Genomic DNA, 11,643 nt, shown 5'->3' on the forward strand with positions numbered 1-11,643 from the left:
TTTTGTGTTCCATACTAAGTTTAGCTCCTGTAAGTCGATCTGTACTGTACATTGGGCAAATCAAGATTGATGCTTTAGAGAACTCGTTGAAAACAAGAAAAATCTTCCGTTGGATGTAAGTAAGACAACCTCAATTTTTTAGTTGGATCTGAAAACAAGAAAAAACTTTCGTTGGATGCTAATTTGTTACGTTCTCATAATTTAAAAATAATTCCCTTTTTCTTAAACAAAAGATTTAAGAAACTGAAATTGACAATCTACATTTTTAATAGTACATGTGCTCTTTTGGCAAGTTGACATTCTTTGTTCTTTTTTTGTTTTAAATAATTTTTCTTTTTTTAGAAAAAACATCTACTTTATAATAATATCTGCTGTTACTTCGTGGTGGAATCAGGAAACGTCCGAAAGGGAACGGGGACACCAGAGAGGTGACTCCAATCTCCTAGCTGCTGCTGAATACATTTTCGGTTTATTGATGAAGCCAGCTTCATTATGATCTCCACCTGTGCAAATCGATAAATGTGTTTGGATTTTGAAGGAGAAAGAACAATAGATACTTGTTGTTTAATTAAGCAACATGCTTCCTAGTTTGTTATGTTATATAACTCCAAAGCTTCTATTTAAATTCTAGAGCACACTTTATACCTCAACTAGTTTTTCAGGCCCTGACGCCATGCGTCAGATAGCTTGGATTGGTTTTTTTGCTGCTGTGGTATATTTTTTTGTTAGTGTTGTGTGTGTGTGTGTGTTTGTTTTTTTTTTTTTTTTTTGACATAGTTAACAGATGATTGCTTTGGTTGTACAGTGTGAAGTATGACTGGGTATATATATATATATATATTTTGGGAGGGGGGCTTTAGCTATCACTTCTTGCCTTCTTGGTACAAGCGTACGATGCGTGCGAAGGTAATATGAATTTACCTAACCCAAGGATATAATGTGCAATGTATTAAGAAAAATATCATTTAAATATATTATATAATGTGCACCGAAATTTGCTTAAACCTGTGATATAATGTAAACTTTCTACACCAAAATTTAGCCCAGGAGACTGAGAGATTTGCATGTTTATGTTTAAAACTAAATCATAAATATCACATAACAATAAAATGGGAACAGTTTATAACAGCTATAGTGAGCTTTTGTTTCAAAAATGCTCATTCTGCTCAGATAGGAAAAGTGATAGCTTGGTTAAAAATGTAAGTAGATATGCTCTAGGCACATATGGTGATGAGGAATGGAACAATCCTTGGTGATCTAACACTTTTGTATAGCCTTTTAGGAGCCTTTGCTCACCAAATGTAAAGCATTAAATCATTAATACAATTCCTACCGTTTCTGAAAAAATATGTATATACATAACAGCTATAGTGGGCTAGCATATACTATATTAATCTTGTACACAAAACTAAAGCAAAAGTAAACGGCAATTATAATAGTATAGCCAACCAATTCATTTAGGTTCAAAATAAACGCTAATGACTCCTGAGAATTTTTCTCAATCCATCCAGCGTAATTACACGAGCCTTTGGTGACGTTGAGTATGTAATCCAACTGAACTTTTGCATTCTCTCTGTATTCACAAACAAAAAATAAAATATCATTGACCAACTAATCTTTTGTTACAGTTTACAAAAAAAAAATATTATCAGGAAGCATAAGTAAACATCTTATAACAAGATTGGCTGTGAATCAATCAGTTGACCACAGAACAAGATGGAGGAAGTTAAGAATGTAGCAACTACTTAATGTCTCATAGCACAAGAATGTAGCAAACATGGACAGGGGGGGTGTCAAAGCAATTTCTTATGAGGGACATGTAGACTACTTTGGCATCCACTACAGACGAAAAAAGCTTTGAAAGAGCAAAGCATGCACATAATCCTGTAGAATTGAAAGAGCTGTGAGATGAACAGACATTCAAGCTGAATGTAGTACCTTGTCAAAATATGGCTGAAACTTGCCTCTGCAGAAATTAGATAGTGTCCACGTGGCATTTCGCAACAATGATAGTTTGCATGCTCATTTAGCTAAGCCAACAAAGGACCTAGAGCTCCATGACCAGGAACAAGATCACGGCATTTTGGGGAATCACCAACCACGTTTCACGGAGCCCATACAGCCTAATGTAGTTAAAAGAAAATTAAGGAATAAGAGATAAATAACAATAAAATTCAATTATATCATGCAACATTCAAAATCCAGAAAGCAATGCAAGGCATTGAACATGATTCCAAACACCAGAAGAGGAAATTTCTTTATCATCCATCAAAGATGTACCTGTTCACGGGCATCATTGCTGGGAGAACTAAGAAGCTGTGCGAATATGGGAACAACACCATTGTCTATTACAACCTTAGTGTGCATAGATGTCCCGGAAGCAATGTTTGTGAGAGCCCAAGCTGCCTCAAACTACAAATTTGCAAAGGATGGAAAAAGACATTTATACGTAACACCAAACAAATATAATCTTCATTTTGTACGCAGGATGGGGAATAATGAGCTTGAAGCTGAAGTTGAGGAAATCCTCCGTAATAAGATAATGAACAAAACGAGGGACAACACCAGCTTGGATCACTTCCTGAATCGGCGGACTTTGTTCAGGTATCAGGATTAATAGCAATACCTATATATGCTATATCCCCTTTTGTATTGAGAAAGATTTTTCCATGAAGACCTGAGTGTACAAAGTGAAACCAACAGAGAAGTAATTAGGAAGTTCAGCTAGTTATCTATCAAAATTTGAACAAAGGAAAATGCCCTATAATAAATGTTCCGTATGGTCTCCCAGCAACACTATAGATACATTCCCATATTTCAATAGACAGACTTCCCACCAATATCAATAGCTAGATAGAGACAAAAAAGCATTCCAGAAAGGATGATACTATGAATGTAACTTGTACCTCATCTGAGGAGTTTGAGCGAAGCCACTATTGAGCTGAATAACACCACACTTGGAAGCATCGAAGATACTGGAGATGAGTTTTACTTAAATTCTTAGATAATACAAGAAATTTGTTAGGAACCTTAAAACTAAGTAAACCGTAATTCTAGTGATCAAAATTGAAAAAAATTAGGCCAAACCCATGACCGAAGCTTTCTATGAAATCATATTGAAAAGAATAAAAAAAAACTGGAAATAGCATAAATAATCCAGACATAACAAAGGTCACGGTACAAATCAATTTCATCCCTAAACAATAAGACGGCTATTAAGTTTAATCAACTTATCAACTTTAGCTATGGTTGGGTTTCAAACTTGGCAAAATTTTTAGGCAAAAAACAGGCTAGGAAGGAAATAAGCTAAAGCCCCAAAAATTAACTTCACCTGGTGCCAGAAAAATATTTTTACCCACCTTCAAGCAGCTCTCATAAGAAAGGATTGGCACAGGGTTTGGAAAAGTGTGTAGAGCAACTTAGAGAGAGCAGCAAGAAAAAGCAAAGCTATCCGATTGATTATTTCATGCGCGCCTTGAGAGTGTTCAACTGGAATGCATCATCTCTCAGTAGGTGATTGAAAGGGCGGCGATGTGTAGGGTGAAGCAGAGACGGAGAGATGGAGAAAACAGAGCGATTGTATCAGTGAACTTCGATGGTGAGAGAACAGGGCACAACTCAGTATAACCAAAAGAGAAAATTGCTGACCGCCACTGGCCAGAGAAAGCTAAGAAGAAGAACGAGGAATTGAAGCGGTGCTCCCAAAACCAAGAACAGGCCAAGAATGAGAAGAAAAGCATGAGAGCCACGCGGATGAGAAGAAAGGAATGAGAGCCACGCAGACACACGGGAAATTCCAGCGCAGCCACTACCACCGAATGACAAAGGACCAAAACGCTCCTCAAAGCCACAAAAATAGGACCAAAACACCCCTCAAAGCCACAAGAATCACGCAATAACCGGCTCATCCTGTACTGTTCACAAAGGCTATCGACGCTTTATATATGTAAGATTAGCTATACCATTGTATTAAACTAGTTTATTTGTGCCTCATGTGATGCATGAGGGTGTCCAGTTTTTTGAGAAGTTGTTAGTTGTGTGTGTGAAGTTAAGAGTGGGTATGTGCGAATTTGATGATGAAAGAGTGGTAGTTCAGGATACGTAGGCGCACTATTTTGTAGTAATATGTACTTTATCAAAAATTGGCCATTACAGGATAAAAAACTCAAACAAAGAGCTGTAGACAAAAGCACTATTTACATTAACAAAAATAGGTGGTTGCATGGTAGAAAATTAATGTCAACAGCTATTGCAAAACTATAGATGACAAACAAACCTATTTAACTAAATTTACCCATACTCGACTATGAATAGATGGATTTGGGTATCTTAAATTTTTGCATATGAGTATAAAATGAGTTACCCAATAATACCCATTTAATTTGATTGGATAACTCATCAAATCCAATTAAATCATTTAGAATTGTCTTCTCCCAAATCTCCATTCTTCCTCCACCCCTTTTTTTTTCTTCAGATTCTTCATTTTATCAGGATGTTAACTACTTTTGTTTCATTATTATTATTATTATTTGTTGATTTTATTTTATCATTTTATTTTCTCTTAGTTTGTTAACTTGCTCATTTTTTAGCATTACTAATTTATGACGTTTTAGCCTATTTTCCTACCTTTCCAAAATGAAAATTTAAATTTACACATGAAAAAAATGCTAGGGGTTCAAAATTTTTGGATTAAACTTTTATGTTAACTTTTATAGTACTTAGTTCAAATTTTTATATTCTTATTGTTCAATTATTAAATAGTATGTAATTTTGCGACATAGAGTACGGATGAAAAAAATTAATAATCAGGCTTATTGAACATTATAAGTAAATATTTAAAACTAATAATGAGCGTAAAGGGTGGTATAAATTGATAACTTAGTTTACAAAAATGAATTTAAATGAGTTTATAAAAAAATTAAAATAAATGGGTAAGCCTCCAATTGCTTCCACGTAATAAGGCAACAAAAGTAATGTTAACTCAATCTATACAATACTATGAGTTTGTATCAAAATGCATTATCAATTATAATTGACCACTTTATGATATCGATAGTGATAGTGATCGTGGAATTCAAACCAAATGGCTCCTAAAAGAGATAAAAGGGTTCTTTGAAAAAAAAAAAAAAGGAAAAATGGAGATGAAAGAGTGACAACAATTAACAAACTAACACAGTAAAAGTGCAAATGTAGTTTGTACGTCCACCGTGAAACTCTAAGCCCTTGGTGTACTTCATATCCTAGTACAAATGCTCAATAAGTGCTTTAAAGACTTCAATCTTGGTGTTGAGTAATGGAATTGTTCTGCGTGTCCTTTCTTTCTATCCAAACATCGAATTCCCTAATTTTCCTACTTTGGATCGAGTTCTATTTGTAATTCTAATTAGTACAAGGTACCATGTCCTGGTCTAAAGGATGAAGGTGTATATCAATTCAATTAAGAGGACTGTAAGTATTTTTTTTCACCTTCTTTTTCTTTTAATTACTGGCACCTTTGGAAATATGTTGTCAGCTTAATACAATTGCTATTACTTAGTTGTGATACTGGAAAGCTAGTTTTAATTTCCTTTTTTGAATATATATATATATATATATATATATATATATATATATATCCCTTTGAGTTAGAAGGTTCTTTTCTCTATAAGCAAAATCAGGGAAACCAAAATGTTTTCTAGAAGTAGTTTTCGTAGCTTTAGTCCCTCAAACTTAATTACTATATATTAACATTGTCCATTGAAAGAATAGCTTGTATTATAAATTTCTTGAATACGATGTTACATATGAGATTGCTGTAGTGGCTCTAATAAGATTACAATTTAAAGTTAAATCTATTAAAAGAAAAGTCAATGAGGTCACGAGATCTGAGTTCAAATCTCTCATTTCTAACGGTTTGATTCACAACTTTTTAGGTTTCAACCGTCATTTGAAAAGATACAATTCCTGACATGTTTCTAACGGTTAATAACTGTTTAGAAAACATGAAATCTTATTTACATGAATCAATTTGTGTGGTCTTTTGGCTGTAGACAAAAAGATCTACAAACTCTAAAAAAATGTCTGCTCTTCTCTTCTTTGTTCTTTGGAGATTGTAACAATTTAGTCAAAGTTTTGCAATCAAAGTTTATCTTATCCTAGAGAATATTTGTCCTTAATCTTTAGCACAATATAATGGACGAATAAAGCCTCAAGAAAAGTGATTTACAAGCATAATTTGAAGCATTTTTCTAATTAATTTTACAGTCATTTCATAGTATTCTCTTTGTTGTTGTTCGAACATGCATTGATCTATAGTATTTGTACATTTATACAAAAGCTGGAAAAGCTCAACCAACTTTTGACCAGAATATCAAGTTCGACCTCAATTCCCGAAACCCCTCAGACTAGTTAAGCTTGAGTTGAGCCTTTGACCATGCTGTGCTGATTGGCAAATCTAGCTATTCAATGGTAATCTTTAGTACCTATTAGATAGGTCCAAACAACATCTTTGATGTGCAAAATGAGGTCATGATTTGGAGAGGAGTTAGGACGACTAGGAGAACTAGGATCTAGTTGTAGATTGGCTCTTATTGTCTTAATCATCAAGTTCATATTTCTGTTGCATCTTGGTAAATTCGGTTCGCGTTCTTGCAAGGCAGGTTGTGAATAAGGGACGACAACGGTACTGTCCTTTGTGTAAACTGTGTTTGAGGAATTGATACTCCAGTACTCAAAATTTCCTTTTCTTTCTTGGGAAAAAAAAGAAAAAACTCTCGTATGATGAATTATCTTAATATTTGCTCTTCCATTTTCTAAACCAGTTAAAAAAAAAAATTAGTCAGATATTCAACCAAATTAGGATACTCAAACTGGTCTATTTACTTCCAAAGTTGGCACTACGAAAATGACTCGGTCTATATGAAACTAGGTTAATTAAATTGGAAATTCACATAATTCGTAAAATAAGCTGCCAGTTTAACTTAATAATGAGGAACTAAGAATTGGGAAGCAATATAAGTCTGATCAATTGAATTAAGTACGGAGCTATGGATATTGGTATAGACATAATTAACCATTGGTGGTTCATTGCAAGTTGCGATCAATAGTACTAAATAAAAGCTTTTCCCTAAATTCTCATCACCATGACTCCTTTGTACTAGTCTTCAATATAATACAAAGTGAAAGCAACACGTTTTAGCTAGAGGAGCAAGACAAAGGAAACTCGAAGCTGGAAAGCAACTTTACTAGGTCGTAGTTCTTCCGTAGTTTCCAAAGAAAAACTCTACCAATTTCATCAATTAACACAAGGAAGGGTAAAATACATCAGAGAAGATTCAACATAAACTTAACAATACAAGGAAACAAGATGAGGTAAAAACCTAACCTCTAACAGGAAGAAAAGTACAAGACTCTAGATTCAATGCAGCAGGAGTTTCGCGGCGGAGAGAGAATATCTTGCACCTTATTTCAATCACTGAATATGCCAGAAGATCTATGGCCTTATTTCTATCACAATAATTGCTCAAAAGAAAATTTGACATTTTCAAAGATACTAAAAAAAAAAGGGCAAAGAGATCATAGCAGCTGATCGAATGTTGTTGCCCAGAGACAGGTACCAGGCCTTTATTACTGCAGAATGGAGAAGACACACGAAAGATCGAGATAGAAGCTTCAGTGCCTCCACGTTATGAATTCGTTCGGGCGAGTTGAAGATAAAAACTAGCAAACATGAAATCCTGCAAAATAATTGTTTCAAGTTTGCAAAAGATGATGGATTAAGATTCAGGAGTGGAAGTCCAAGTTTACTACCTGTTAAAGAAGCAATTATAGAGCAGTTTGCTTGGCGTTCAGTACTCTGGAGGATAGTAAATGAGCTTAACTGGGCTAGTCTTTTTACTCTTTTGCTGCAAAGGCACTTCCAATTGTAGTTGCACAGTTCTCCTGGCAGATGAAACTACTGAATCCTTGGTATGTTCAACTTTGATCATCTCTAGCTTCTTCATGTAAACAAAGTCAGATGGGACCCTTTCTAGTGTTTTGCACTGCTAGAGAATAAGGCGTCTGAGTTCTGGAAAGTCATTGGCTTTAGCATCCCAACGCGCTTAAATCTGTAGCTCCAATGAAGAAACTTTCAGAGAAGGAAAACCCCCTCGCTTAGTCTTCCAATAATCTCCCTTAAAAGCATAGTCCTTCAACGTGAGCACGTCAAGATTCCTAAGGTTCCCCAGTATAGACATGTAATTCCAATCTAGACTTGTATTATGCAGACTCAGCCTTGTCAGCCTTGGCGGGAATTTGTGTGCCTGAGGAAGGGCAAGTAGCTTGGAGTTTACATCATCACCATATAGCTTCAAATTTTCAAGCGAGTCCAGTTCGCAAAGACTGTCAAACAAACTAGACTCGCCATGGCCCTCCACAAGATCGTGCAACTTCCCACGTATGCCAAGCTTCTTAAGGTTTTTAGCCCTTTTAAACACTTCTTTTGTAAGACTTTCAGGTGAAACGGTAGATAGAGTTTGTAGGTTTTCACCGCCAGGAGATTGATCTGGACATTTAGGCAAGGTTGTGGAGGTATTAGTATGTAGATGCCTTAGCTTTGTCATTGCCCAAATGTCTGCTTCTATTGCAAGGGTAGGGGATGTGGTGCGAACTACAAGAGTTTGCAAGTTAAGCAGGCTAGACATTTTTCTGGGAAGGATCTTGAGCTCACAACAGATGGCAATGAACTTTAGGAGAACAAGGTTAGGCAGTTGGACTGGAAAACGAGGTCCAGGGAGCTTGATGGACAGAATATCCAACACTCGGAGTAGATTGAACTGCTTAAATACATTTGGGCAGAGATCTTGGTTCAGTGTAGTTTCTTCCTGGCCAAAGCTCAAGAATGAACGGACATTCTGAGCAGGCAGTAGACTGGAAATGTAGTTCGAGAATTGAGAGTTAATGCAGAAAAGGCGACGGCTGGAAGATGAAACCGTCCCCGTGTCACATTCTTGGAAAAGATTTTCAGCTTTGGCTGTCCTTTTGCAGAAGTCACGCAGCGTATCATGGACTAAACACGTCTTAATCCGACCACTTAAGGTTCTCTGCCTCACCATCACTAAGTTCCTGTCAACCAATTCCCGCAAACATCTCTCAGCTGTTTCCTCCATGCTCTCTCTCTCAATCTGGGGAATGAAGCCTTCCGCTATCCACAACTGGAACAATTTTGAAACTTGGATCTCCAAGTCTTCAGGGAAGACACCAAGGTAGAGAAAACATGACTTGTATACATGACGCAAGTTATCATAACTCCGTCTTATTAAATCATCCACTAATTGTTTCTGGCTGTCACTGTCTAACTCATCCATGCTAAGTGATTTTTGAGCCACGCTCTCCCACCACTTCTCGTTTTCTGGATCATTCCTCAGAATACCTGCTGTTACCACTATTGCTAATGGTAGCCCGCCACATTTTTTCAGAATTCTTGATTCAGCAGGTTGCAGCTTCTCTGGACATTCATTTTCATTGAAAACCTTCGTCCTTAGTAATTCTTCAGCTTCTTCTATAGTCATAAATCGCAACAGGTAGGGATCAGTCTTTGTTGCAGCACGCTTGGCCATAGACTCTTGTCGAGTAGTTATCAACACCCTACTGCCCTTGTTATAATCTGGAAAAGCATCCTTGAGATCTTCCCATGCTTTTGTATCCCAAACATCGTCCATGACAATCAAATACTTGTACTTCAGTGTCTTTCGGACCTCCGCAACTAATTCTTGCACCGACATGTTACGATCCCTAATGTCCTTGATGAAGGCACTTAGTATACTAAGAAGCACTTCTTTCTTGTTGTAATCTTTCGAAACACTGACAAATATGCGAGTGAAAAAATGATATTCGACTTGAGGGTCATTCAGCACCTTTCTTGCAAGCGGCGTCTTCCCGAGTCCAAGCTTTCCATGAATCGACACTATTTCAGGTGAGTTTTCGTCACTATATTGCTCTGCCTCCGATGTGCTCTGCTCGTTTCTGTCGGACCTGCCTAGGTCTAGTTTTGGTACGCCAAGAAGATCCAGTACTGTCAGCTGCATCCTCAAACCCAATGATTCTGTCTCCCCATTGATTGCTTGCAGGCTATTTGCGTGAAAGTAAAGGAATCAATGACGGATTGAAACAGTTGAACCAGGAGATATGTATATATATATGTATTAAGGGCTGAATCTTTGAACACGCATATTTATATATATATATATATTCTTCCCACAGATTTGGCCCCCAAATATACCAATATTCTTTTAGATTATTATCCATTGCAATTGTTTTGAAGCTATTCACATACAACATTGAATGGGATTTGAACAAGATTTAACTTTAGAAAGTCTAAAATAAAAAAACTCAAAATAAATACACAATCCTAACGAAACTTCTCTTTACATAACAGTGGTATCAATCTAAGGATACTGCCTCCACAGGTCATAGACCCTAGTTTCGTCACTATCTAATAATCTGTATATGGCCCGTGAAGGTCAAGGTATGATGCTCCAAGATCAAATTTAGCAAATTTTCGACTAGTTTTCTTGACTTTTTGATTAATCAGCTAATTGCACAAACCATAAATAGCATGTCTCTAGCCATATTCATGGTGTTAGAAATCAGCTTTAATTAGTCAGTTTACTTCAATGTCTGACCGATTGTGCCAAAATCAATTAGGATTCTCAGATTTTCTTTTCATGCCTGCATGTGGGTCCTTTTTTTGGTTCCTTATGAAAAGAATGGCATAACTGAATCCTATTCATGGTAGAAGCGGATATAGCACAATTTGTCCGAGAGAACATTTTTGCTTTCAGATTATAATTACTTAGCATCAGCCATGAAATTTCTTGATAACGTTGTATTGTGTCAGAACAAAAGTTTCATTTTCCTACAACCTAATGGTGTTGAGACCTTTTAGTGAGGTTTGTGCTAAATAATCAAATCACAATGAAAAGAAGCTTCCCTCCCATCTCGGTTGAACCAACATGGCTTCTTATACGGGGAATTCTTGAAAATTTTGTTCATCGAATCAGCCAAATTTGTCAATGAGGGTAATCTGGATGCCTTCGGTTTGTCCATCTTCCCTGTTCTAGAAGAGTTTACCTTGGTCCAACGTGAAGATTATCCGAATAGAACCTCGTGCAAGTATCAGAATGGTCGTGGTCAAGTACACAACTGCCAAATCATAATTTCAGGATCCTGTCTCACAAAATTTAGATACAAAGTTGATTAATGATTTAGGTCTTCGATGAAATTTTGCTTGACATTAGTGGTTTTCCTAAATAACCCAACGGTCGTTGAAAATTATAGGGTATTACGGAGGTTGTAATTGAAAATTAGTGGTTCCTCGAAACTGCATGTTTCAGTCCTGCTGATGGCTTTTCCATTCTTGATGCTATTGACAAACTTGGCGGTAAATTACTATCTGATTTGTTCATGCAAACTATGAATGAAATACGGAAGCTTAATTGCAATGTGTTGCTGAGTTGATGATTGGAGAAACAACACAGCATCTTAATTGCACTTTCTTCCCAACTATGAACAAAAGACTAATAGCTTTTATTGGTCAACCAGAATCGCTAAGGAAGTTTCTGTCTTGACTTCCGAAGATGGAAGTCCTAATAAAGAGAATTAAATTTTAAGATCAAGGGTTTA

At 36.3% G+C, this 11,643-nt stretch overlaps 1 protein-coding gene and 1 long non-coding RNA gene across 6 annotated transcripts; both read right to left on the minus strand.

Annotated features, from left to right (window-relative positions):
* Positions 1 to 1,249: 1,249 nt before the first annotated feature.
* Positions 1,250 to 3,788, minus strand: LOC113763294. Of its 5 annotated transcripts, none has more exons than XR_003467324.1 (5): positions 3,360 to 3,788; positions 2,907 to 2,999; positions 2,281 to 2,677; positions 1,939 to 2,123; positions 1,250 to 1,573 (listed from the first exon to the last, which is right to left on the minus strand). It is a non-coding gene; the product is annotated as an uncharacterized LOC113763294 (long non-coding RNA). The 5 variants fall into 5 exon arrangements; XR_003467323.1 differs by having other exon boundaries at positions 2,907 to 2,975; positions 3,360 to 3,786; XR_003467326.1 differs by having other exon boundaries at positions 2,281 to 2,412; positions 2,566 to 2,677; positions 2,907 to 3,781.
* Positions 3,789 to 8,081: 4,293 nt separating this feature from the next.
* Positions 8,082 to 10,046, minus strand: LOC113759488 (putative late blight resistance protein homolog R1A-10). Its single transcript, XM_027302064.1, has one exon. The coding sequence runs from the start codon at positions 10,044 to 10,046 to the stop codon at positions 8,082 to 8,084; it is 1,965 nt and encodes a 654-aa protein (XP_027157865.1).
* Positions 10,047 to 11,643: the final 1,597 nt, after the last annotated feature.

This window comes from Coffea eugenioides, chromosome 2 (assembly GCF_003713205.1).
Source record: "Coffea eugenioides isolate CCC68of chromosome 2, Ceug_1.0, whole genome shotgun sequence".
Taxonomy (NCBI): domain Eukaryota; kingdom Viridiplantae; phylum Streptophyta; class Magnoliopsida; order Gentianales; family Rubiaceae; genus Coffea; species Coffea eugenioides.

Bases quoted from the DNA above. Each gene is read 5' to 3' on its own strand.
- LOC113759488 (XM_027302064.1), bottom strand. From the start codon at position 10,046: ATGCAGCTGACAGTACTGGATCTTCTTGGCGTACCAAAACTAGACCTA.